Below are 25,998 nucleotides of genomic sequence, written 5' to 3'. Positions count from 1 at the left end.
CATTTAACAAACATTTTCTAAGCTGAACATGTTACATCAGGTGGATCGCTAACGAGGACACAAGCAATAACATGGGCCTGAAATCATTAAAATTAATCGAAGTGACTATTTAATTGAAACCTGAGGGATACAAAACCAGAGACATTACACGACGATCTGTTTACAGATGAGATCAGTGGTGAGTCTACAAAATTAATGTCTATTCACTTTCATATACGCCTACAGTCAAAACATCACTTGCGTTTGTAGAATTACACAAAAAGACCTTTCAAACACATCATTTGGTTGATTCTACATAAGACTGTTTTTCTCTCAGCTGTTGTTTCACACTGATTTGGTTAAAAAAATCTAAAACTCATCCCAGAAACTACGCAACTTAACTGTTTCGACAATATTTTCATCACTAAACTGTTAGCCAAATGTTACAAAAATAGAGATTCAGTTTTTCCTGGTTTGGCTAATCCCCCAGCAGTCCGATCCACTCAGATGACCGTCACCTCCCGGCTTTTTCTCTTGATGCAGTCCAGAGTCAGGCTCCTGGTACCACCCTTGCGCGTCCCCTCTCCCAGCTGAGGGGACTGAGGTGGACCAGAAACATTCATGACCTGAGCTGAATGCAGTGACAGACTGGAGGCATGTAAAGACGCCTCCCTCTGCTGGTGTCTGGTGAGCTCTGTGTTCAGCTCCCACGCAGATGTCTGCTGGGCTCCCTGATGATGCTGCTCCCTGGGTGCCTGTTCAAAGGGATGCTGATTCCTGGTTGGCTGCAGGTCTCTGAGGAGCTCCAACAGTTCCCTCTTCTCCAGCTCTGCTTCTGCCAGCTCCTGTCGTCTCAGGCGCTCTGCTCCTAACAGGGCACGCATGTCACACATCACACGGGACAGCTGACCCTGCACAGAGAGGACACAGGATGATTGAACACTCATCATCATGTGTCACGGCATACTGGGTCTGTTTGTCTTGAAGCGGAAGAGACCTGTTTGGATTTTTCGGCTCCAAATAAAAACCTCTTGAACATCTGGATCTTAAGCTATCAGACAAAAAAGGGGAGTACACATCAGCAGGTGCTGGGCCAACAGCCCCTCTCCAACATGCCACACATGCAGAGAGCTTTTTGATGCTCAAAATTTCCCCAACCTCCCCAATTTCATATATGTCCCCCTCAATGTTGAAATGAACTCTACGCCCTTGATCTCAAGTAATGTGCAAGTCCCTCAGATCTATACTAATGTTGTTACCTTAAAAACTGAGGAGTTAAATACACGAGAAGGACTGACAGGTCACCTTGAGCTCCTCCACGTCGTTCTTCAGCTGCGACTCTTTCTGAACCATGTGTCTCCTCTGGGAGTCCAGCCGAGACTCCATTTCTCGTCTCACCTCCTCCACCTTGCACAGCATCTCTGCCCTGCCGTAAACATTTAGTGAGACAAAATGATGATCTAAAAAAAACTAATACCAACTGTAGCACTCGTGTCTGTGTTTACCTGAGCATCTCCACCTCTGTGCGCAGCTCTGCTACACAGTTATGCTGTGATTGGTCACTGGAGAGCAGGGTGTGGCCGCAGCCATTGGGACACTCCCTGCTGCGGAAGTTGCATTCTGACAGGTGAGCTTCCAAACCCCGCCTCTCCACCTGCACAGGGCAACCTGACAGGACATGAAGCAACCAGTTTATATGTAAATGCATACACCAGGAAGACAATCTCTCAAAACATTTTACTAAAGGACATTTAAAGGAGCCTTCAGTGACATTCTGAGCACATCTATGATTCAGAGTCTTAAGGCTATTAAATCAACACTGGAGCATTGTCTATTACCCCATGGCAGCTATGGGGTATGACACGTGCAGTTTAACTGGAGCTGTTGAAGGGTTACAGCAGACAGCGCTAAAAATAAAGGCATAGTGTCCACACAGACCCGGGGTCTCGTCTATAAAACAATGTGTAGGATCCATACTGAAGATGTACTCACGGACAAAAGCCAAAAATGGCGTGCACCAAAATATGTTTGCCAGTTTCTACAATCAGGCTTTCTCCTCACCATCTGCATTGTTAGTTTCCTGTCTCTAAAATGTTTGTAAGAATGGGTCTTCCACTTCTGTTACGCATTTAATGCTATTCGACTTCTGGGTCAAAGCCCAGGGTGGAAAATGTGGAGCATGCGCAGAGCGTCGAGGCCAGTTTGGGTCAGATTGACTGTATAAAGGAGTAATTTGGACTAACACAATTAATGGATTTTCTCTAATGTCATGTAAACATACTGACTGATATGATGCGATATTTAATAGTCTTGCAGAGTCTGGTCACACTTGCCTGCACATGGCTCTCAACATGGAGGTAGCCAAGCCGGCAGCTAGCCGCTAACGGTGCAAAATGTTTGAACAGTGCTAAAAACGGGAACAAGGCTGACAGAGCTAACAGTGTTAACCTCGGGGAAACTGGAGGGTGGGCGCTACGCCTCCACTACAGCGCCGTCCCACCATTGGCTAGGACGTGGTTATTAGTGGTATCCGCCATATGAGCGAGTGCAGAGTGGCAGCGATGAGCTAGCCAGTGGAATACACACACAGGGACTCACCTGCGTTCACATGCACGTGCCACCTGCCAGACTGTCTGCCACAGCAAACCACAGCTAAACTTGGATTACAACACACACAAATTGAGTGTGACTTCATTCTCTGCTCAGGACACCATCACTCCACTATGTCTTTAAATAGCAAATTGACATGTGCAACTAGATTAATGTTTGAATGTCATATAGAGCTACTTTAATATTACAAATTATTTGTGTTGAAAGTTATTGTAAGTAAATAACTTAATTTTGAAGACAGGTCAGATCTGGTCATACATGCAATACAAAGATGCCCAAACAATCATCTTCATTTCAGTAGTGCTTTCAAACATTGAACCCATTGTGTCTTTGTGAGAAAGCCGTCTCAGATGACCTTACAAGGTCGAAAGGTCTCATTTCATTGCAAATGTAAATGTAGTATGCTCCTGATTTTGTGACAACATTGTGTAACATGATGAATCCTAAAAAAAATCTACTTTTTACTTTGTTGAAGTGAAGATAGAATTACCAATTTTACAATGCACTTAAAACAGCAGAAGTTAAGGAAAAGGGTGTTGTATAAAAATAATTGTTTTCCATCCCTGAGGATATAGGTTAGATCACCCTAACTTTCACACTCCTCGCTACACTTATGCCTCATTATAGATTAGATTTAATAACTTCTCACAGATCACAGCAGTCATAGACAGCAACAGAAACACCAGGATGAATCCTGTGTAAAACTCGATGTTGCTGTAAGTGCATGTTAACACTGCAAACAGCCACACTGCATGCACACACTCTGTAACTATACCTACCACAGTGGTAACATATGTACTCTCCACCTGCCAATGACAGGTCACAGACACATTGTCAGCACAAGAACACATGCTTGTATATACATGCACACTTTTCTCATTAAAGAGTGATGGAAAGTTGACCCTGAATGCACTCTGTGTGAGGTCTGTGGGAGCTGCACGAGTCCCATAGGTGCACTCGTTTGGGAGGTAGCCATGACAACTAAAGAGCCACCTGTTGCTCTCCCCAACACACACATAGGTGTCACATTACCTTTATATCCCACATCCACATGAATAACAGTTTAAGAACTATAAAACATAACATAAACATAACAAATGACACATTAGAAGAGCTCAGTGTGAGGTTTCATACCTGTGTTGGAGCACGACACAAAGGCAAACTCACACTCATCCTCATGTGTGTGCAAGCTCTCCAGAGAGCAGACCACCTCGCAACCCTGCCCTGCGTTCACACAACGTATCTGCAGACGGTTCAGGTCATTACGCATGTACCTGTGACCAGAAACAGCATCAGAGAAATGAGGCTGAGCACAGAGAGCAGCATTCATGTGTGACACCATGGAATAGAGAGAGGTTGTAAAACTTAAAGAGAAACTTCACCCATTTACAAAATTCATACATATTACTCCTATGGTTTTAGACGGTAAAAAATCATTAGTAAACAAACAACTCTCTGAGTAGCGCAGGTGAATGTTCTGAGTACAGGTACATTTTCTGTTTCAGAACTGATAAAACTACAACAGAGTAAAGCTGATTTGGGTATAAATTAAAGAAAACAAACAGGCTCTGATTCATTGTCTATAGAGCATCTTCAGACTTTATACTTGATGACATCATAAGTTTGAGGCTTACTTCTCTGGTTTCTGACTTTAAGAGCAAGAAGGTCATGTTCACAACTATTACTTTTTTAGGCCATGGAAATAACATTGGCATTCTTAATTTAGGTGGTGTTCCCCTTTAAAAGTAAACATTTACAATTTTTTCTATGATAATAAAAGACACACGTGCAGAGACGGACCTGTACAGTGGCTTGAGACTGCCCACATCCAGTGGAAGTCTGTCCTCGGGACAGGAGGGGTGATGGACCAGCCAGCTGCTGATGCATGCGCTGCAGTAGGCGTGTTCGCAGGGTGCCTGGAGGGGGCGCTCCAACACGTCTCGACACACACAGCACAGAAGACCCTCATTCACATAGCCCACAAACCTCTCCAGATCATAGCCCATCCTACAACCACAAAATTAAACGTGATGCAAGTTAAGGGAACAAAACTTCAATCTTGCCACAGTGCTGGCTCATTTTCTTCTTCTCTGATAATAATATTCCTACCTGACAAAATAACTTTCACTTCATCCAACTCTTCTTCTTTCCTTCTGTTGATTTCCACTTGTTCCCCCACAGGTGACCTCCCCTCTTATCTCTGCACTTCTGCTACAGTCTTTCCGCCTTCATCCTCTCTCTTGACTTGTTGCTCCATCAAGGTGAGGGTCTCCTTTCCCTGAAAGCCCTCCCCTACCTCTGGGACTGCGTCTCCATGGAGAGGTATCCCTGACAACCAGGGTTCGGGACACAGGCAGGCAGCTGTCAGACGAGATCAGATCAGATCAGAGAGACAGACAGAATTACAGGAGGAGAGACGCTCAATAAAACAGGCAAATTCTGCAGTAGTGTTGTTTTCCTCACCGCCTCACCAGTAAAGCTAAAGGTTGCGGTGCCTTCAGAGATTACTGCTGTCCTTCAACTGTTTTAATGACCCATCCTATCTGAGGTTTCTCTCTCGCTCTCTGGATGTGGGATTAACATGGATTACACTCTCTCTCTCTCTCTGCCTGATTGGATTACAGACTGCACAACGTCAGATGACACAAACTGTCAGAACACAAAATTCAAAGAGCAACCCAAACCCCTGGACTCATCCCAGTCCTTTTTATGTTCTTTGAACTTACATTTCTGTCACGCTCAGTGGTGGAAGAACTATTCAAATGCTTTTCTTAAGTTTAAAAAAAGACTAATACCACATGATGTAAAAATACTCCATTACAAGTAAAACCTGTAAAGAATGTGTCTTTCCAGCAAAATGTAGACTACTCTGTGTATCAAAAGTTAAAATACATATCATGCATCAGTGTGACACCATAATCTATGACCTAGCCCCTAAATCATATCCCTTACCACTTAACAACTCACACAATTTAAAGATTTTAAAGATTAACTGAGCCACAGAATCTGATGGGTCACAGATTTTAGTGCATGTAAAAAGGCTCCTGTCAGTGTTATATAATGAAATGTATTGGTTTGTAATTACCCATCCATTAACATAAAGGCTACATTTAAATATTTTTGCTTGTCATAGTGTAATAGAGTAAAGCTAACATATTTTTATACTGCCTATATGTTCATTATATGTGTTATTCTTTAAAGTAGCCCATTATATTTGTCAAATGAGTGTAGTAGAAGAAATGTGTAACATTTCAGTCTGAAATTAAAGTATGCATAATTTTAAATACTCAAATAAGGTACAAGTATCTCAGAATTGTACTTAAGTACAGTTCTGGTGTATTAACATCAGTTACTAGTTCATTTTAATTAGTTTAAATCAACTAAATGGTCTGACGACAAGGTGACCTATATGATTCATATGCTGTAATTAACTTCATGCAGGGTAAAAACATTGTTTTTCCGAGGAAGTATTCCTTTTAATGCACATGTAGTGTGTGTATTGTAACATACAAATGTGGATGTATAGTATTAGGTCAATACTTGCTCTAATATTACAGTTATGGAGCATCATCAGGTAATCAGAACAAAATTTAGCCCCAAACCTTATCAACTGAGATCATGAAAATGCATATATGTTAATTATTGCGTTTTTATTATGTGAGTTGTTTTGTGTACAGTCACAAATGTGAAGTTGGGGACCTCAGGAAGAATAGCTGCTGCAATGCAGTAGCTAATGGGGAGCTTAATAAACTAAATTAAAATAAACAATAAATTCATGACAACATCAAAGCAGGCGGTAGGTACAAGATAAAAGAGACTATACTACAGGATAAAATCAATAATATGCACATAAATATTGATAAATATTACTAGAAGCGTCATATTTTATTGTCCTGCTGTTATTAAAGTGGTGAACTGAGGTCACCACATATAGGTACCGGGTGTGCTCGATTTATTACTCAGGGACTGACGGGTTGCGGGAATTCAATAGGGATGTGAAAAGTACTACCACTGCGGTGTTATAAATCAAACGCACCCCACTTGTTTTGAACACGCCCACTTTCGGAGTTCAACCAATCACGTTCTTCAAATCATCCAGCGGGAGAACCTGAACAGAATCAAGAGTTTTAGGAAGAAAAGATAAAACGAATATATTTCGTTTGAATTCAGCGACATTTTGTGATATTATATGTTGTCGTGATACCTTTAAGTCGTCCCGGTATGTATGACACGTCGTTACACGTCATAAAAAACGACATTACGGACGAGTTTCAACCGGGTTAGCGATGTTTGCAGCTAGTTACCGTTAGCTAGCTTGCTAACATGCAGTGGATGCAACAGGTTAATGTAACGTTAGCCAAATCATCCTCTCTCTTAATTCGTCACCAGAGCTGCAATGGTCGATTAATTTCATGATAGAACAGTTTAACTCTTACTTTCACGTGTTTTTTCCTTTATCTTGATAGCCCTCAAATCATTTTTTTGATTGCGCTAATGAAATGTTGCATGTCCATCACATGCAACCAGAGTCAAAGTGGTGTCTTCATGTAACTAACATTACAGACATGACAGAAACCTGTTGTAAAGTTGTATTAATGTAGACACAGTTTTTGGTATATGTGTCTGCTACGTTGTTAAAGTGATTCATTGTGTATAAAATCTTTAATGATTTAGTTTATCATGATATAAGTATCATGGGGTCTGTGTTCTCTCTGTCTAAGCTGGTCTAAATTTAAACACCAAATGTTGGTAACTAAACCTTCCTGTTTCAAACAAGGGCATCCACACTAAACTACTTAAAGCAGGGGTGTCAAACTCCTTTTAGTTCAGGGGCCTCATACAGCCCAGTTTGATCTCTAGTGGACTGGACCAGTAAAACCATTACATAATAACTAACAACTTTCATCCAAAGAAGTACATTCTGAAAACGTCTATCTGTTTACAAAACAAGTGATGAACAGCCTGCTATATCCACAGAAAAATGTGCAAATTCAACAGTTTGTCCACACTCAGTCAGTCTACCACTCACTTTCACGACGTGACGTTTTTCATTATTTTCCACCAGAGTGGGAGCTATTAAAGAAGCAGGTTAAGTCATCTCCTGCCTTATAAACCATTTAGTCTGAGGTTTTGTCTGTGCCTCAGCAACAGGTTTCCACCCACACTGTTTTAAGATAGAAGTCTGATACAGATTCTTTTGCAGTGAAGCTGCTGGTTGACAATATTTTCAAATGTTCAATATGTTTAAATACAACCACAGTAAGTATTCATTGTTCTTTAAGAGAACTGTGTTCTGGTCGGGGTGGAAAAGCCTCTGAGGCAGCATTTTACATTAAGTATCTACTCACTGTTTGAACCTGACACCTCTTAGCCTTCACGGGTGCATCAATATCAGGTGTGCAAATTCACCCAGTGGGCCAGATTGAACCCTTTGCCAGGCCGGTTCTGGCCCCTGGGCCATATGTTTTATCAACCCTGACTTAAATAATAAATTGAGATAGGTGGGGATGGACCATAAAGACAGTCTCCCTCACACATTTGCTGGTGAATGTATATTCTGGCAAAAAAAACAAAACAAAAAAAACTCTCATTTTGTCATAGTTTTGAAAAATCCTGGGGTGTTACTGCCCCACTGCATCAGTTGACAGCATAATATACTGAATAGGACCTAAGTAGTTGCCAGTATTAGGTTAATTGTTGTGTTGTATTAATTGCTTTTAGGATATAGATTATTGTGGATAGCAGAATGCGACGCTCAGGAGCTCCCAGCCAGCTCTTGGGCAATGCTGTGAAAAAGCCTCGGTTTGTGCCCCCTGGAGCGTCTACTTCACGTCCTGTGGCTGAATCCAAGCCCCTTACCCCTAAACCTGGTTTAGGCAATGCACTGGAAAAGGTAAATTATTCACATAATTTAACCTTCAGGATGATCTCGCAGTATTCTTTTGATTCTTATCATCCAACTTCTTCAGATTATGAATCCTCTCTTCTTCACATCCTGCAGGTCCAGAGAAGTTTAGCAGCACCAGCTCCGAGAAAAACAGAGTGTGATGTCCAGCCCAAAGCTGCCCAGCCTGCTCCGGCCTTGTCAAGGGCTCTGGCTCGTGTTCTTAGTGCAGCGGAAAGTAAGGAGAATAAGGCTGAGGCAGAAGATCATACCACTGGCTTGGAAGAGACCACAGAAGACAACAGACCAGCAGGTAAGACACAAAGATTTGTGGCTGGGACAGTACCTGTTATGGGCAAGGATAGTCATGTGGCGATTGTGCAACAAAAAACCTCACTGGGATAGGCGTTAATTAGAAACATACAACATTGTGGTAAAAAGACATATACAATACTGTTATACGTGTATTTATGCACATACAACACAGTTAAACAACATGAGTGGATAAAATCCAAATAGATGATACAGGTACAGTAAAAATAAAGTAATTAGATAAAAGTAGCATCATTGTAGACATTACTGTTCTCAATAAACCATCTCTAATTGATCGTGGTACTAAATTCCATTGATGAGATGCTCTAAAGGAGAAGACAACCTGGCTAAATGCAGTTTTTTCTGAGTGGGATTGTGATAATATTGCTAATATCATAGGCATGGTTGTAGTGAAGGAAAAAGTCAACCAGAATCTGGAAGATCGCTGATGGAAAAAGGTTATAAGGTAAAAGGTTCACAGCTTATAAATTCTCTGCCCCCATATATATGTATATATATATATATATATATGTATATATATATACAATTTTTCTTTTTTAAGGTTATTTACAATGAATGTAAATGAAAATTGATTAAGAAATACCTCAGTATACAACATAATACAAGGTAATTAAAACATTTGACTGACGCTGTCTCTTCTCAGTCATGTCAGATGTCAGCCTTCCTTATTTCAATGTTTATTATATACCACAAAGATCTAGCAGCTTGCAGAGCATTAGCTGACACTAGTTTACCAGGTTCACTGATGGAAAATAATATCAAATGATCAAAATGATGGGAACATGATTTTGAATCCTCTGCCTGCATCTCTTGTTCAGAGGCAAATTATTGCGAAACACCTGCGACTTCCTGTGCAGGTTTGGTTGCAAAATCTTTTATCAGGTGATGCACATGAAACTAGTTGCCTTTTCAGCGGCAGCATGTAGTCTGCTTTAACTCACAACACCTGTAAGCTTAAACACAGCACCCAGTCCAGCTCTCTCCGCGTAATTTTAGTCTTACAAATATTAATATATGATATTAAACATGACCTATACCATCATAACGACACAGGGTCGATGCTTTCAGTTGATTTAACTACACGATAATTACGCACCGGCGTGCAGATCAATCAGTACAGCTGTGCTTCAGTCCTTTCTACATGAAAAACCGTGTGCAACGCCTTAAGTCACAGCGCTCTCTTATTCCGCAGTGCCCCACTGTCTCGTCTCTGTGGCTAATAATAACACCCACACACACATGCACACACATGCTGATGTTAAACCAGGCGTGCTGAAGCTGAGTGACAGCAGGTCCAGCATTATGCAAATTAGCGGGGTAGTGCAGCGGCAGCGCCGGGCAGATTAGGACTGTGCTCAGGATCAGTGAGCCACCGCTCCCTCCTCCTGCAAGAGCAACTAGTGCCGCTGTTTTCCACCCTGTACACGCGCGGCTTACACTCCCGGCACGGTTTCCACACGCGCCCTGAACACGTGTCTCAATCATGCGAGTCCCTGTTTCTGGTTTATTTTACGCACTCGGCATTAGATGGATATAAACGATCTGTGTGTGCGGGCATGCGCAGCGCGCTCACAAACCCCTCCCCCCTTCAGTTAGTTAAGCCAGCGTTATCTCTCACTTTTGGAAAATAGACCCGTGACCCGTAATAACCTGTAATACACTGTTTAAAGACTGTTTCCCTCATTTGTGCAGGGCACAGAGGCGCTGCTGCTGCCCTGCCTGTGTTGTAATGTGGAGGCAGTGTGGCTGTGCTGTGCTCTGTGCTGTGCTTGGTTTGGGGTTTAGAGAGACCGAGCTGTAAGTAGGTCGGGCTGGGCTTAAGCGGCTTAGCTACGTCAGCCTAAGCTGGGAGGAATTCATCCAAAGCCCTCCGCGGTAGGCGGGGGCCTAAACGAGGCTGGCCTAGTTAAGCCTGATTCTTATTGTGTGCAGCACAGCCTGTTTTTGTTGTGCAACGTGGCTGAGAAGGAACCTACGAGTAGTGTATGAGTCCATGCACATGTTAGACATCGCTTATGTTTGATCTAGAAGAAGACTAGAAGGAAAATGGGAAATACATGGGAGTAAGACCACTGTGAGCTTTATCACGGTGGACCAAGAGAAGCCGGCAGCAGGGACACAAAAAGACAGGTGGAAAGAGTGAGGAGCCTTAGTCCTGAGTGCGGCTGCTGGAGGGTGACCGCCATAGGCCTGACTTGGTCTGTGTGAGTCCGCTATGCTATAAGATGGCATCCAGCTCTGTGTTTCTGTCCAGTATGGTGGGTAAAGCTCGCTCCTCCAACTTCACCCTCTCTGAGAAGCTGGACCTGTTGAAGCTGGTCCGTCCGCACATCCGCATCCTGGAGGAGCACACCAACAAGCATGCAGTCATTGTGGACAAGAACAAGTGCTGGGACACTGTCGCTGAGCAGTACAACGCATTGGGAGGGGACCGACCCCATCGCACCGCTCAGGGCCTCAGGACCCTCTACAAGAGGCTGAAGGAGTCGGCCAAGCAGGAAGTGATGCAGCGGAGACACGCCCAGCCGGAGTACAGAGCCAGCATCTCAGAGCCAACCAGGAGAATTATGGAGATGATCCCTCACCTGTTTCACCATGTGCCCATCCATGAGAAGGACCAGGCACTGCGCAGGTACAGTCTGATTTGCACCCACGAGCACAAACACGCGTTTTAATGCAGTCCTGAAGGAACAGGTGAGGGTTTAGCAAGCACATACATCATTAACAGTATGTGGTCACAATACTGATTCAACTCTTAGCGGAGGAAGGAAGGGAGGGGTTGAACTCACAGCTCCAAAAACCAATCAGATTACACTCTCTGTACATCATCAGGCTCAACAGGAATATAAAGTTTGTCCTGCCGTTATTATTTAGATGGATAATACTCAACTGCTTTATTAATATTGATTAATCTGCCAATTTAGTTTCAGGTTAATCATAGTGTTTTTTTCTTTTTTACATTTAATTTAATTGCCAATCTCAAATGGAGCCCCAAAATAAATTTTTGAACTTGGTCCACTACTACAGAGAGTAAGGGAAATAAGGCTAGGTAGAATATATCAATATTGACTCAGGAGAAGATGCAGAAGCCAACAAACACTTGAATAATTTAGTGTCATTTTACTGGGCAACTGTTGTTTTTTATAGATAAATACCTGCCCAAGAACACATATTGCAGATTAATTAAGTATGCATAATTATGTGTAATAGCAAGGGCATCGTATTCTCTGTAAGGCTGTAGTGAGCACAGGTTTGTTATTTTTACTTTGGTGAGTCACTTAATTTCCTCTCGTCTACTCTGATTAGTCAACTGACCCTTTGATTGATTAATTTAGTGTGCATCGTCACCGACAGAGGTCTCCACACACCCCACATAAACTCAATAAACGCTGTTTAAGCACTCCAGTTTCACTTGTTTTTATCCTTCATTCCATTTGTAGATTAATATACAGCAAGCACAACTCTCCTGTAGAGCATCCTGGCAGCAGCTCCTCTCTGGCCGGACTCCAGGATTACTCAGCAGCTGTCCCAAGTATCCCCCATGAGGTGGTCCAGCTGGACCCTGAAGAGGATGTTAAACCACCGCCAGATCTCCCCATCCTCGCCACACACACAGGGCCAGGGCTGGACGGAGGCCAGGAGCGGGAGGGGGAGCAGGACTTGGGCAGCGTCCACGATTACGAAGCATCCCTGTCTCCCGTCCCTTCGTCTGTTAATATCCCCCTCTCCACTTCACCGCTGCCCTTACGCCACGACCTCTACCCCAACGACATCTACCCCCACCACGAGCCCGACAGGTTTCGCCCTCTGCACCTGGCCAAAGAGGAGCACGAGCTGGTGTTAGCCAATCACAGGAAGGTTGCCATGTACCTGGAGGAGAAAAGGGAGGGGCTGAAGAGGAAGCAGGACCTGGAGGAGGAACTTCTGAGAGCCAAGATCAAAGTGGAGAAACTAAAGGCTGCGCGTCTGAGACACGGACTGCCAATTCCTCTATAACAAGCATGAACACGCACATTTGTGTCCAGTGTTAGAAAGGGAGAGGCTCTGAGGAGCAATCAAACTCATCTGTTTTTTAGAACTGTGTCAGAACTTGAATTTCTTTTGGAAACATAGTGCCTCGTACAGATGCTGAAAGCCTGTTTGCATATTGCAGGGAAAGGCTGACTCGTGTTGCCATTGGTCTGTGTTTATGCTTGTCGGTGTTAAAAATGTATCATCATTCTAGTACTCATTGGCAGAAGCAGTAACATAACTTGTATGTGCTCACATTACAAACACTGGCAGGCCGGTATAGGTAAAATAAATGGGAAGGTCCGGGTTCTAGAAGGGAATATTGGTAGTTGTGAACTGAGTGAACCATTTCATGATGGAGCTGTTCTTGTCTAGATCTGCCACCAGTATGTATCAATAGGAATTTTAGCGTAGTGTTTAAGGGTGTTTGTTTAAGGGAAAGCTTTGTATTTTTTTTTTTTAAACCTGGACCCTATGTTTTTGTGTCTAAGCGGCAAATGGAGACAACAATATTTGAAATTTGTCCAGCATTGAAAGAGACTGCTGCAATGTAATTCCTGCGGGCAATTGTGCACCGACAATTTCTTTATGTTTAAAGTGCTTGATAGGTCTGATAGGCTCAGACTGTTATTATAAGTGTCTGATGACATGTTGAAAAAGACCCAACAGAGAAGTGAATTGTTTTTCTGCACCTTTCACTGGTCCGGTCTGTTTGTTAGTGTGTGTAACCAAGTCTAGCTCGTTCTGAAATCTCATAAACTTCTCCACATTGTTCGAATCAGCTACATGTAACACAACAAACTCTTCCTGGCACCTCTCTCACCAACTCTCACTAACGTCTCCACTGTTGTTTTTCCTGCAACAAGTTGCCTCTTGCTAGATTTCAGAACAAGACTTCTCCTTGAGCAAGACTTAGTCACAATAACAAACAGACCAGTGAAAGGTAAGAAAAAATGTTGCATTGCTTCCTTATTGTAATGTTGTCAGACACTTATAACAACAATCTGAGGCTGTCAGTGTCAAAAACAAGCACTTTTATTGGATGTAAATTGACAGTGCCGCTACAGCTGCAGCCGTGTCTCTCTCAATACTCGACCAATTTCAAGAATTGTTGTTCCCTCGAGTAACTCAGACACAAAAACACAGAAAAACAGAGTCCAGGTTTAAAAATACCAAAGTTTCCATTTAATGATCTTATTAGAAAAATTCCAGCAACAGTGATTTACTGGAGTGTCACAAGTGCAAGAGTCTGCCGACATATCAGGGGGATAGTGAAGCGCTTGATGCATTTTTTTTGTAAAGAAAATTTCCTCTTGATGTGACATCTATTAGAATACATTGTGACAAATTATAAAGGCATTTCCTTGTAGCACTTTCAAGTAACCAAACTGAATGCTTATTCAAAATTCTGTTGGTTATCAGTTACTCTAAACAGTCTGTTTTAGACCTGAGAGATGTTCAGATATCCAGGACTGAAGCGCAAGTTAAACTGCCGGAGGCCTTAAACTCAAGATGTTAATGATGACCAACCTTGTTCTGTGAATTGTGGAATTTACATGAAAGTGAGAGAAATCTGTTCAAGTCAGAAGTTCTCTGTGGTTGCTGAACTGCTGGCTGTGTGATGTGATCAACAGAGGGGAGATGTGGAATTGGTTTTGCGATGTTACTGTTATTTAAAGTGTGTGACTACAACATTGATTGTATTGTAATGTTGGTATACAAGTGTTGTCAGTTTCTTTTACACTCTGTCCATATGTCCACTCATTTCCATTAAAAAAAGTGAGGTTAACATTCTACTGGCTGGTTTCGTGTTCATTACATGTCAAACAGGCATCTGCTCTCATGATGATATGATTTTTGTTAACTGGGTTTACATATATTTATCATTGTTACCATTTTTATAAGCAAAGGAATACATGATCAAGGGTTGTTGCGTCTCGTCTCATCTGAAGTGTGAACATCTGGTACGATGTGACGCCTCAGTGCAACAGTGACCTCTGCTGGTGAGTTGTGTCTCAGATATTTCTAGTGGTTTTTCACCTCGTTTTATGTCTTTGTGTTTCAGGAAGGAACGGTTGCCCTCAGTTGACTCCTGGCTCTTCTCAACCCCCCCAGCCTCCAGTGGGGTCTGTGTGTGTTTCTGGAGCTGCAGGCTCAGACTCTGGCTGCAGTCAGGACGGAGTGCGTTACTTCAGTGTGGTGTGGTGTAAAGCCAGTAAGAAGAAACACAAGCGATGGGAGGGCGATGCCGTCCTGCTTACAAGAGGACGCACAGCCACACTGAAAGATATGGAGGGCAAGGACATTGGCAAGGGTGAGACAGAGACACACCCCAGTTTACATTTAGTCTTTTGCTTATTGTCATGTTTTAATGCAAGTGAACGCAGCCCAGGCGGCCTCTGAAATTTAAGTAAATCTTCAACATGAGTCAGTTATAGTACTGATTTAAAGTGAAAGATTTTGCTTGAAGTTATGATAATAAATTTAATGGCTAATGACACAATCAGCGTTTAGATTGGTTTCCTACAAATCTCGCTTACACTGTGCAGTTCCGGGGGAATTGTCTCTTCTCAATTTTACCAAGTTTTCTGGTGCACGTGTAACCACACCAAACAGAGATGTTTGAATATCATGACTACATCTTGAGTACACTTCTTTACTGCTGCACAAAGGCAGTTGGCCACTTGGGGAAAATGGAAACAACCTCTGAATGCTGACATAACATTTTAGTAGATGTAGCGAGCACTTTAAACCCCTGGAGATCATTTTTCTCAGTATACACAGTCATGAGTTCAGTGGGTATGCTTGTGCGTGATTGTGTGCAGGAAGTGGTTACAAAGTGTCCCAGCTGGCCTCCCTGTCCGAGGGAGAGACCCTGATGATCGGAGGGAAGGAGGTGGAGGTGATGGGGGTCATTTCTGCGGAGGACTTCGCCAGAGGACGTTGTTTTCAAGAGGTTCAGGTAGAGAAAGAGGAGCTGCAAACAAAGGCAGCTCCACCTCCTGCTCGTCGCTTGGCGTCCAAACCCTTCTGCCCCCCTACGCTGCTGGGGAGAGCAGATCATCCAGGAGCCAAATCAGAGGAGGAACAGACCTGCAGACCTCGCCATGACCCACTGGCTCCAGGTACGTAGAACTCTAAAAGATATGTCATGATTGTTATTTTTGACACTTTGTGGCATCTTTTGGTTTGTGAGAACACTTCTCACATTGTGTATGTACATACTCAGGATCTCTGGGTGTTTTCCAGGTGCACTGGTGATGCCTCGTCCCTCCGCGAATCACCAGTGGTCTAATAACAAGTCAGGGCTTCCTGTGGTTGATGTTGTCGTCGACCCGTACCTGACGACTCAGCTGCGACCCCACCAGAGAGACGGCCTGCTGTTTCTCTATGAGTGTGTCATGGGCATGAGGTAATGGAGCCTGTTCCTGTGACATTCTCTCTGATGCTGTTTAGACATGAATCTGTTTCAGCCTCACAGCGGAAGAAGTTACCACAGCCATTATAGGGATGTACCCAAATCTAGGTACGTTATTTGGGAAAGCACAAGTAATGCAATAGAATCAGACATTTATTTAAGTTGCTTGCTATTATTCGGGGGGGAATATGTCTCATCAAATCGATTCATGTCATTATGGATGGCCACAAGATAGAAATGCAGCATAGGACTAGTACTGACAATGACGATATCCCAGAAAGTGAAGTACATTGTTCTGTGCCTCTCAGCAAACAGCATATGGCAAAAGATGATCCCAAAATATTACAAACTAAGCATTTAGGAAATGTCACGTGGCTCTAGGCCTAGTTTGCTTCCACTCAGAAGGTTATTTACCTTCTAACAAAGTTTGTTTAAGTGTAGATAATTTAGGAAAGGGCTCCAGATCTTAAGAAATGAGTCCTCATCATCTCTAAGGATGGCACTTATTCTTTCATGAGGTAAGGCACTAAAAATCCTCCTGTGCCAGACTGTTACTGTGGGTGGAGTATCTTTGATCCATTTCAACAGGATGCATTTACAAGCAAAGAGCAAAAGATTGTCTAGTAATCTATAACAATTATGGGGGAGTGCTACTTCTTTAGAGGTCAAACTAGAAATAGCCCTGGATTCTTTCTTATTGTGGTCCTAAAGATCCTGCATAACTCACGAGCTATGTGAGTCCAGTATCTAGCGATCAAAAAGTAGTGGAAAAGAGTTTCCAGGTCTGTTTTACACTTTCAGAAAATGGGAGAGATAATGGTCACTATATTCTGATTGCCTGAGTGGGAGGAGGCGTTATGTGCTGGAGCAACCGTCACAAATCATACACTGAAATAAGCTTAGAACCTGTAGTTTTTAGCTGTATGTGTTTTTTTTTTAATTTAAAATACCCAGTCGCAATATCAACCAACAAAAAAGCCATTTTACTTTGTGTCTCAGTCAATATTCATCTGTTATACCATGCTGTATGTTTCAGCCAAATTTAAGGGAATTTTAGCTTAGTGTCCACTAACACCCAGTATTTCATGGTTACTTTAAACAGATGGAAATAAAAAGAGCTGGTAAGTAAATGTGGCACGATGAAAGTCCTCCAAAATAAGTAAAAGTAGTCCTTTGTAAAACGTCAGTCTTAAAAAAATTAAAACCTTTTTATTTATTCAACTGTACTGACACGTTTATGTATTCAGATATAGATTTATTTATATATGTATATATTTATTTCCTCAGTTATTAATTTAAGGAGGTTTTTCAAAGGCACACAGACACATAGACAGCTCATAAAAAATTGTTCAGTTAGAAATAAAAAAAAATAAGTGAGACTGAGATAAAAAAGTATAGTATGAGGGTGTGTAAATATATTTCATAATTATATGCTATTATGAAATCAAGGGCACAAATGTTTGCACTGCGAATGAATATTAGGTTAGAAAATATAACATTTGCCTGAATTAACTTGACGACTGTTACAAACCACACCCACTTTTGGTCTTCTATCCAAATACAGATACAGATGGACATGCACATGCACCTCTAAGCCATGATCAAGATTCCTACATTGGTGTGTTTTATTGTTTGTGCTTCAGAGCTGTAGGTCGCTACGGGGCTATCCTGGCTGACGAGATGGGTCTGGGGAAGACCCTCCAGAGCGTGGCACTGTCCTGGACGTTGCTTAAACAAGGACCTTACGGTGGAAAACCCGTCGCTAAGCGTGTCCTTGTGGTCACCCCTGGCAGCCTAGTGCACAACTGGGGCGCAGAGTTTAACAAGTGGCTGGGCCGTGAGAGGATCAGCGTTTTCACTGTGGATCAGGTGAGAAGAGGTGGAGAAATTCTTTCTTATAGAGAGAGTCACTTTACAAGGAGCTCAAGCAGCATGATTGTAGCATAAATAGAAAGATCTCTGTTAGCTAAAAGTTTCAGGCTCAGTATTTCAGGCTCACAGCAAAAGAAGGTGACAAGAATTTTTCCTAGTCTAGCGTCTTTTTGTAAAGCACTTTAAAGTATCAGATTCATTCATTTACCTTAATCTAGAATGCAATAAGTCATTAATATACGTACTGTGTTGACATAGGACCACAGGATAGAGCAGTTCGTGTTGTCCCCTCTGCACAGCGTTCTTGTGATAAGCTATGAAATGCTGCTGCGCTGCCTGGAACAGGTATGTTACCTTGTGTCTTGCTGTCAGATACTCATGTTACAAACAGATCAGCTTGTATTATCTTCTTGTTTTGCTACAGTATTATTTTCTTGTACTTTCAGGTGCAGAAAGTGGAGTTTGGTCTTGTAATTTGCGACGAAGGCCACAGATTAAAGAACAGCAACATCAAAACGTCCTCAGCCCTCAGCGGCTTGAGCTGTAGTCGCAGAGTCATACTAACAGGTACACTGACAGAGAAACATGGAGGCAAACTTTAAGGTGTTTCAAACTGAGAGCTGCACCTTTTGGTACAGGTTTTATAATAAATTATCTGTGTGTTTTGAAGGCACCCCAGTACAGAACGATCTGCAGGAGTTCTACGCTATTATAGAGTTTGTCAATCCGGGGATCCTTGGAACGTCCACCGCATATAGGAAAGTGTATGAGGAGCCAATTCTACACTCCAGACAGCCCTCCTGCACAGAGGTAGTGCCACCTCCGCCCCTCTTGCTTCCTCCTGTCTATGTAGTAATTTGTATATCAACAACTTAATCTGGCATTAAACCTGATCTGTCTCTGCTAACAGGAGGAGCGCGTTTTGGGAGAGGAGCGGGCAGCTGAGCTCTCTCGCCTGACTGGCATGTTCATCCTGAGACGGACACAAGAGATCATCAACTGCTACCTGCCTCCTCGCCTCGACTGGACATTGTTCTGCGACCTGTCCCCTCTGCAGCGAGAGCTGTACAAGCATCTCCTCTGCCACAGAGTCTTCAGAGCCTGCCTTCAGGGCTCCGTGCAAACGCACACACACCTGGCCTGCATCACTGCACTGAAGAAGCTGTGTAACCACCCTGGTCTGCTCCATTGCACTGTCAAGGTTAAGGTCTTTGTTAGTTGGTAGGGTAGTAAAACCTGCATCTGGCCTCTTAAAGGGATTGTTCAGATTTTTTTAAATGGGTTTGTATGAGGTACTTTAACTAAAACTATCAGTTTGGCCCAAACCCATTTCTTATTAATACCCCTACTGCTTTTGTTCAAGTGCCCCTTTGCCCCTTGGAATTCGTATTCGTATTCTGCATTTATGTTAGTGTTTACAGATCTACTACCAGTCTTCACTGTGAGCACTGTGCTCTGTTTTTTAGGAGAGAACAGACAGTGGTTCAGTGGAGAGCACTTTATACGAGGGCCTGGCTGAGCTCTTCCCAGAATCCTACTCTTCAGGTGGATTCAACACCGCTGACTCCGGAAAACTTCTGGTGCTGTCGGACCTGCTGGCCGCCATCAGACAAATCAGCCCTTCAGACAGGTGTGTGGATGAGTATGTGTATGTGTTTGCATTTTTGTCCATATATACTGACAAAGTATGTGTGCCCCTGCAGGGTAGTTGTAGTGTCCAACTATACGCAGACACTTGACTTGCTCCAGGACTTGTGTGTACACTTGGGTTACACCTTCTGCCGACTTGACGGACACACCCCCACCGGCCAGAGGCAGCGGCTTGTCGATGCTTTTAACAGCCCCTACTCTCAGAACTTCCTGTTTCTGCTGAGCTCCAAAGCAGGCGGGGTGGGGCTCAATCTGGTGGGTGCTTCCCACCTGGTGCTGTATGATATTGACTGGAACCCTGCTAATGACATTCAGGTGAGACACACACACTCAGACCTGCCAAAAAACATTTTCAGTCTGTAACACTGTTTTCTTTGTTTTCTGTCTCTTTTCGTTTTTCCTTTGAGAGGTATTAAAAACATCTTTAAAGTCATCAAATTTGTAATTAAAAAATGTGCAGCTACCCTGTAGTGTGCGCTCTGAAAGCAGACACATCACAGCATTTCTTGATAGTAGATATATGATTATAAAATCAGCTGCTGTTAATGAAGCCGTCTCACATAATCTGTATAAGCACTGTACTGTATACAGTATGTGTGCAAATTATTTGGTAACCATAATAACAAATACATGGGTGACCTTGTCAGTGGGGGATTTTCAATAGAAACTGAAAAGGAGTTAAACAGAGATGTGTTGTGTTTGTGTCATACTCGGTTTCTTTTGGCAGTTCATCAAAAAGTGATCCGCCAGCCCGGTGATATTCTTGTAAAAGGCGCCTCTCGTGTCCTTGTTTTTTTACCTGAGCTGATTGTCATCCTCAGAAAAAGTTGCAGTCCAGCAAAGCAGCACCCCATACTCTGTCACACTCACTTACATATCCACTAGATGGCGCTGTGCACTTTTATGTAATTTTCCCCTACAACTTTTCCCTCTCTCCGTCCTGTGTCCAGGCTATGGCTCGAGTGTGGAGAGATGGACAGAAGAAGACTGTGCACATCTATCGCCTCCTCACTGCAGGTCAGAGAAAACACACAATGAGCCTGAATGTTCAGTACATCATGAACCAGACTGATGTGAAGCTTTATGTCCTGGTGTCTGTTACGTCCTCGCAGGGACTATCGAGGAGCGCATATTCCAGAGACAGGTGTCCAAACAGGGGCTCTCTGGGACAGTGGTTGACCTGGGCAAGAAGGCAGAACACACCAGTTTCTCCACCAGTGAACTGCGAGATCTTTTTAGCTTGACAGACACGCTGTCTCTAACACACGACCTGCTGAACTGCAGCTGCAGCATGGACGGCTCAGTCCAGGGTAGGCACATAGCTGACGCCCCACACCAGTGATGGAATGTAACTAAGTATATTTACATCAGTACTGTACTCAAGTACAAATTTGAGGTAGTTTTACTTGATTTAAGTACTTCAATTTTCTGCAACTTCAAACCTTTACTCCACCGGTAATTGTTGGAACAGCAGAAAAACAAACCAAGATGGCTTTTGTGAGTTTTACTTTGTTTCTGTCGACTTTAAATGAAGTGTGTTTTATGATGCTAAAATTATTCTTTATTTAAATGGAGCCTGGTGGCTTTGACGGTGACAACTTTAGGGCTGTTACTTTGCGGGTAAACAAAAGGGATCTTACTCTTAAGCAAAAAGATATATCTCTGTAGGGATCCTTTCCAAAATGTTGTCAGATACTTTAAATAACAATCTGAGCCTGTCAGTGGCAAAAATAAACACTTTTAGTGGCCGTAAATTGGTGGCGCAGAATTGCCCCAAGTGGTTACCTTGCAGCCTGTTTTGCTGCAGCTGTCTCTCTCAATACTGGACTAGTCTGAACATTGTTGATCCCAGAAGTGACTTAGACACAAAAATATGACAAAAACAGAGTCCAGGTTAAAAAAAACTGAACGTACACTTTAATAAAGCAGTAATATTAACCTTAAAACATCAGGGAACTGAACTGTCAGGGAACATTTTAATGCACATTTAATACTTTTACTTTAGATACTTTAATAACATTTTGCTGATAATACTCCTGTACTTTTAGTTAAGTAAGGTTTTAAATGCAGGACTTTTACATGTAGTTGGGTATTTTTACACTTTGGTATTAGAACTTTTACTGAAGTAAACAATCTGAATACTTCTTCCACTAAAGCCCCACATATACTGACACCAGTATTTGACTTAATTCCTCATATTGTCTTTCTTCATCCTCAGTTGTCATAGAGGAAGAGGAGCAGGTGTCTGATAGGCCTTGCCAGCTCGGTCGTCAAGGCGACCGCGGAGGGGCGCAACAGAAGCATCTCAGCATGTCCGAGCTGATGCAGTGGAGACATTTCTCTGGTGACACACACACCTTCTCAGACCCTTATCTTGATCTTGCACGAAACCACATCACCTTCGCCTTCCAGACCACCATCTCTCACACAGCTCCGTAAACAGAAGCGCACCAGATTGCACTCTCGATACAGATGACTCAAACACACACATATACACATATGTGTCTTCGTCTTCTACGTGTTTGTCTTCAGGCTTCTGGGCTTTGTCAGCAGTCTGGCTACATCATATTACAAAGCACTCAACAGTTGCTGCCAACAACAGCAATACGTGATGTTTGTGAGATTCTGTGTTTTGTTCTCGACATCTTCTTAATTTATTCAAGGAAATTTACTGTTAAACGTCATCAAATAAATGAAATTACAAAGGAATATGTGTAATAAAAAAGCTTTTAAGAAGTTAAACATTTGTTATTGACTGAAAAATTCTTCCTGGGGAAGGCAGAGCATTTTAGAGTCCCTGTGTGCACCTGGTAATAACGTGTCTTGGGTGATCGGATCATAGGTGGACAGCTCTAAAAGCCTTTGCACACCAAGTCTGTTTTTCCATCCGAAATTGTCGCATGTTTAAAAATAAATAAGACCTCATGTTGTGTCAATCATGTTCACACACAGACCCAGGTTTGGGAAAAGATTCAATTTTTTTGCAGATTTTCCCATCCCTCAAAAACCTAGGCTGTGGTTTGACCTTGAAGCAGTTAAGAAAATGTGGCACACCCTGCAGGACAGATCTGCAAACAAGAGAGAGGAACAGGACACGCAGTATCATTTCATAACTCAGATGGCCTACTTTCAGCAGGTCAGATAGTAATATTCAGGTGGATGATGATGAGGAGGAGGAGGAGGATGTAATAGAGGATGAGAACCACACAAAGACAGAGAGGAAGTGACAGTGAAAGGGAGGACAGCTTACCCTCCTCAGGTAGCCGCAGTGTCAAATGCAATTGCAAGACAAGGGCAGAGAGTGGCATATTATTTCCCCTTTTCGAAAACCAAATGCGTTGTTTTTAACTGCTGGTTTTTTTTTTTTTTTCTTTGCGCTACACACACTTACAGCCATTAACATTTAAAAGGCGCCTGTGTGTTCCCTGACAGTCTCTGTCATTAATCAACTTTTTATGCAATTTTTAAGCCCTTTTTAACCGTACACCTTTTAGATTGTGGTTGTTTTTATCTATGTCTTCTTAATGGACAAAGGACTTTAGTCATCGGACACTTGGATTTAAAGTTAACAGAGTAACCGCCTGACCCCTGCTATATGCCTGTGAGAGAAACCTCACCAGCGCAAACCCACCCACGCCTGATCTTGGGAGCGGGCCCAGTTTTTGGGCAAGAAGCTGCCAGCTGTAATCGAATTGTCTCACCTTATCATTTAACAATCAACAACACCATTTCTGCCGAGTTTTGTTTCTCCTCTTTCTTTCAGGCCTCTGTGATTTCTGCATCTGAATTGACAGTCACCTGATCAGTGTCAACACAGCTCCTCCATAAACTGTTTTACCCGGTTTTCAGTTCTCCTTTGAAACATTCTGCAAATAGTGGACATTTTTAAACAAGGGTTTTATTCACCGGACGTCTGGCTTTTAAATTATTGGAGAAATTAGCACACAAACCATGAAAGCAAACAAAAAGTTATCTGATGATGATAAAATCTCATTTTATTGATTGGCTCAGCCCTCCTTGCCCCGCTGTCATTCTGTTGCTCTCTTTATCATAAGACAGGTGCAACTCGTGGTCCCTCCGCCTATTGCTCTTTGCTGGGGGCAGTTGGTGAGAGTCCGCCTGCGCACACACAGTGACAGGGCTATTAGCATCACATGACGAATGCTTATTTACGGGTTTAATGATAAAGGAGAGCTGCTTTAGCGTCTGTGAGTTTGTTGGGATGTTTAACAGCTGCATCTATGTTAGCTGGTGCTCACAGGGCAGACATTGAACTAACCGTTCATGGATCCGGTAAGCGGAGGGCTTCAGGGACGGTCTGTCACTGCTGCAGCTGTTAGCAGCCAGCACAGGAAAGTTTGCTAATCTGGCGAGGAGTTGGCGATGATGTCAGTTGAGTAAGCGTCCCCTCAGTATGTCCCTGGGCACATTAGTGGACACACTGCTCAAATAATGCAGCCATATGCACATTGAGGACGTATTGGGTGCATTCACTCCTGTACTTAAAGCCGTCTGCTTTGATCCTATCAGCCAAGACTCAGGTTAATACCAGGTGTGAACAGGGCCTTAGATACACGTATGAATGATGCAAGCATGTAAGAGAGGTGCCCTGTGTCCATTAGCGTGACATTTATTTTGTTAATTAGAGGATTTATGTTGTTCTAGGACGTGTTTAGGTGACATAGAAGCTTTGGTGATGTGATGATAATGTGTACACAACTATCCATTGAAAATAATCTAGTTCATGGCTGTCTGTGCAGAAGGAGTGCCATTTAAAACAGAATTTCCTGAACACTTAAGGCAAACAAAGAAGTCTTTAGTCTGAGGTTTTTGTGCTACAAAGTCACAGTTTATTGAATGTAGTGACCACTTGTTCATGAAATGTCAGTGGGGGGTTTTGATGTGGGCCATAGTCCGATCTGTTACGTCTGTTATTTTGCATAACTCCGTTCTGTTCATGCTTTCCAACCACAAAGCTGCTGCGTGGGAGTTATGTAGTTGTGTGTTTGTGTGTGTGTGTGTTTGTGCGCCCTGAATTCACATATGACTTGTGTTCGGGTCTGTCAGATTGACGGAGGTCCAATACAATGCGTCTTTACATAAAAAGGGTAATTATTATTATTATTTATTGGATGTTCCCCACTCTGCGTGATTGTTAAGCAATGTTGTTGTATAATAAATGGGTCTGTGGGATGTTCAGCTTTTCCTTTATGCATATGACAGTTGTAGCTTTGTGGCCTGTCAGTGTATGTTTGGCGTGCTGGAGGCAGCGTGGCGATTATGCAGACACCTGCTGTTTCTCTGTGGCCACAGTGTGAATTTAAACTGTTGGTGCCTGTCAAACACCAGAATCAAAAGTTTACGTATTGCATATATTTATTATGTAGTCTGTGGAGACTGAGGACTCCAGTGAAGGCCTCCAGAAGCTCATCAGTTTGGGACAGTCAAAGAAGGCTAAGAATTAGGGGCGTAAATCACAAGTTTCATCACTGGACTATGTATCAGTTCTTTGGTCAATGGTATGGTATTTGCTGCCACGATTAGGGTTGGGTATTGCTTGTTTGTTTTGTTATTTTGTTTCTTTATTTTTTTCAATTTCAGTGCTAAAACAGTACCATTGCCTAAATCAGTGGTTCCCAACTGGTGGGTCGTGATCCAAAAGTGGGTTGCGGGTCCTAGTTCCACAACGAACTAGCTCAATGACATGACCAAATTCAAGTATGACACTGATTGTATTAAACTGTGTGGACCTTGAACTAATGACTAAGGAGAAATCTGGACCCTGTGGCTGGACCAGTTGGGAACCACTGACCTAAATGGTACCTGATACTTTTTGAGAAAATAAAGTACAAAACAACGGTCAAAAACATTAAGAACTGCCTTTTTGTTTAACTCAAACTAACTCTGTATTAACAAATTCTCATAGCAAAGTCCCATAATAAATAAAATCTGACCCTACAATCATTTAAATAACAGTTACAGTAATGATAACAGCAAAATTAATGTTGAGTTCAGATCAATGATTGTCCAGCTAACTCAGGAGAGACTCGGCAGTCAGGCATGTCTGCATTATCTGTTTAGGAGTGGCTGTTATTGTCAGCACCTTAACAGTCCACCTTAAGTGAGCCATGTCAGATTCCAATGGGAGGCTAACTTCGCTCGCCAACTTCAGGGCTAACCCCCTTCAAATTAATCAGAAGCTACAAACAGAAACTTAATATTTTTGTTCACCGACAAGTAG

The 25,998-nt window shown here is 42.7% G+C and overlaps 3 protein-coding genes across 4 annotated transcripts; 2 read left to right on the top strand and 1 right to left on the bottom strand.

Moving 5' to 3' along the window:
• Window positions 1-86: 86 nt before the first annotated feature.
• On the bottom strand, window positions 87-5,269 carry rnf41l (ring finger protein 41, like). 2 transcript variants are annotated; one of them, XM_078171524.1, is made up of 7 exons: window positions 5,053-5,269; window positions 4,699-4,950; window positions 4,390-4,596; window positions 3,724-3,863; window positions 1,485-1,647; window positions 1,285-1,405; window positions 87-890 (listed from the first exon to the last, which is right to left on the bottom strand). In XM_078171524.1, the coding sequence occupies exons 3-7, from the start codon at window positions 4,593-4,595 to the stop codon at window positions 483-485; spliced, it is 1,038 nt and encodes a 345-aa protein (XP_078027650.1). In that variant the 5' UTR covers window position 4,596; window positions 4,699-4,950; window positions 5,053-5,269; the 3' UTR covers window positions 87-482. The 2 variants fall into 2 exon arrangements, with proteins under 2 accessions (XP_078027650.1, XP_033496463.1); XM_033640572.2 differs by having other exon boundaries at window positions 5,061-5,269.
• A 1,408-nt stretch (window positions 5,270-6,677) lies between these two features.
• rad54b (RAD54 homolog B) lies at window positions 6,678-22,488 on the top strand. The gene is made up of 16 exons (XM_033639806.2): window positions 6,678-6,808; window positions 8,311-8,482; window positions 8,591-8,786; window positions 14,883-15,131; window positions 15,643-15,942; window positions 16,067-16,229; window positions 17,879-18,104; window positions 18,366-18,452; window positions 18,554-18,674; window positions 18,778-18,917; window positions 19,018-19,308; window positions 19,574-19,737; window positions 19,811-20,072; window positions 20,708-20,774; window positions 20,870-21,067; window positions 21,976-22,488. Exons 2-16 carry the CDS (start codon window positions 8,336-8,338, stop codon window positions 22,194-22,196), a joined length of 2,832 nt encoding a protein of 943 aa, XP_033495697.1. The 5' UTR covers window positions 6,678-6,808; window positions 8,311-8,335; the 3' UTR covers window positions 22,197-22,488.
• Window positions 9,441-14,613, top strand: LOC117265358 (fibrinogen silencer-binding protein). The gene is made up of 2 exons (XM_033639807.2): window positions 9,441-11,438; window positions 12,247-14,613. The coding sequence occupies exons 1-2, from the start codon at window positions 11,032-11,034 to the stop codon at window positions 12,800-12,802; spliced, it is 963 nt and encodes a 320-aa protein (XP_033495698.1). The 5' UTR covers window positions 9,441-11,031; the 3' UTR covers window positions 12,803-14,613.
• Window positions 22,489-25,998: the final 3,510 nt, after the last annotated feature.

The sequence above is a fragment of the Epinephelus lanceolatus genome, chromosome 10 (assembly GCF_041903045.1).
Source record: "Epinephelus lanceolatus isolate andai-2023 chromosome 10, ASM4190304v1, whole genome shotgun sequence".
NCBI lineage: Eukaryota > Metazoa > Chordata > Actinopteri > Perciformes > Serranidae > Epinephelus > Epinephelus lanceolatus.
This window is presented reverse-complemented; position numbering and strand designations above follow the sequence as displayed.

What these genes read in the sequence shown, in the direction of transcription:
- rnf41l (XM_078171524.1), bottom strand. Translation starts at nt 4,595, where the DNA reads ATGGGCTATGATCTGGAGAGGTTTGTGGGCTATGTGAATGAGGGTCTT. An exon ending in AGTCTCAAGCCACTGTACAG is followed by an intron (nt 3,864 to 4,389) that starts GTCCGTCTCTGC and finishes TTCTGGTCACAG; the next exon opens with GTACATGCGTAATGACCTGA. An exon ending in ACAGAGGTGGAGATGCTCAG is followed by an intron (nt 1,406 to 1,484) that starts GTAAACACAGAC and finishes TGTTTACGGCAG; the next exon opens with GGCAGAGATGCTGTGCAAGG.
- rad54b (XM_033639806.2), top strand. Translation starts at nt 8,336, where the DNA reads ATGCGACGCTCAGGAGCTCCCAGCCAGCTCTTGGGCAATGCTGTGAAA. An exon ending in AGAAGACAACAGACCAGCAG is followed by an intron (nt 8,787 to 14,882) that starts GTAAGACACAAA and finishes TTTGTGTTTCAG; the next exon opens with GAAGGAACGGTTGCCCTCAG. An exon ending in TGCTGCGCTGCCTGGAACAG is followed by an intron (nt 18,453 to 18,553) that starts GTATGTTACCTT and finishes TTGTACTTTCAG; the next exon opens with GTGCAGAAAGTGGAGTTTGG.
- LOC117265358 (XM_033639807.2), top strand. Translation starts at nt 11,032, where the DNA reads ATGGCATCCAGCTCTGTGTTTCTGTCCAGTATGGTGGGTAAAGCTCGC. An exon ending in AAGGACCAGGCACTGCGCAG is followed by an intron (nt 11,439 to 12,246) that starts GTACAGTCTGAT and finishes TTCCATTTGTAG; the next exon opens with ATTAATATACAGCAAGCACA.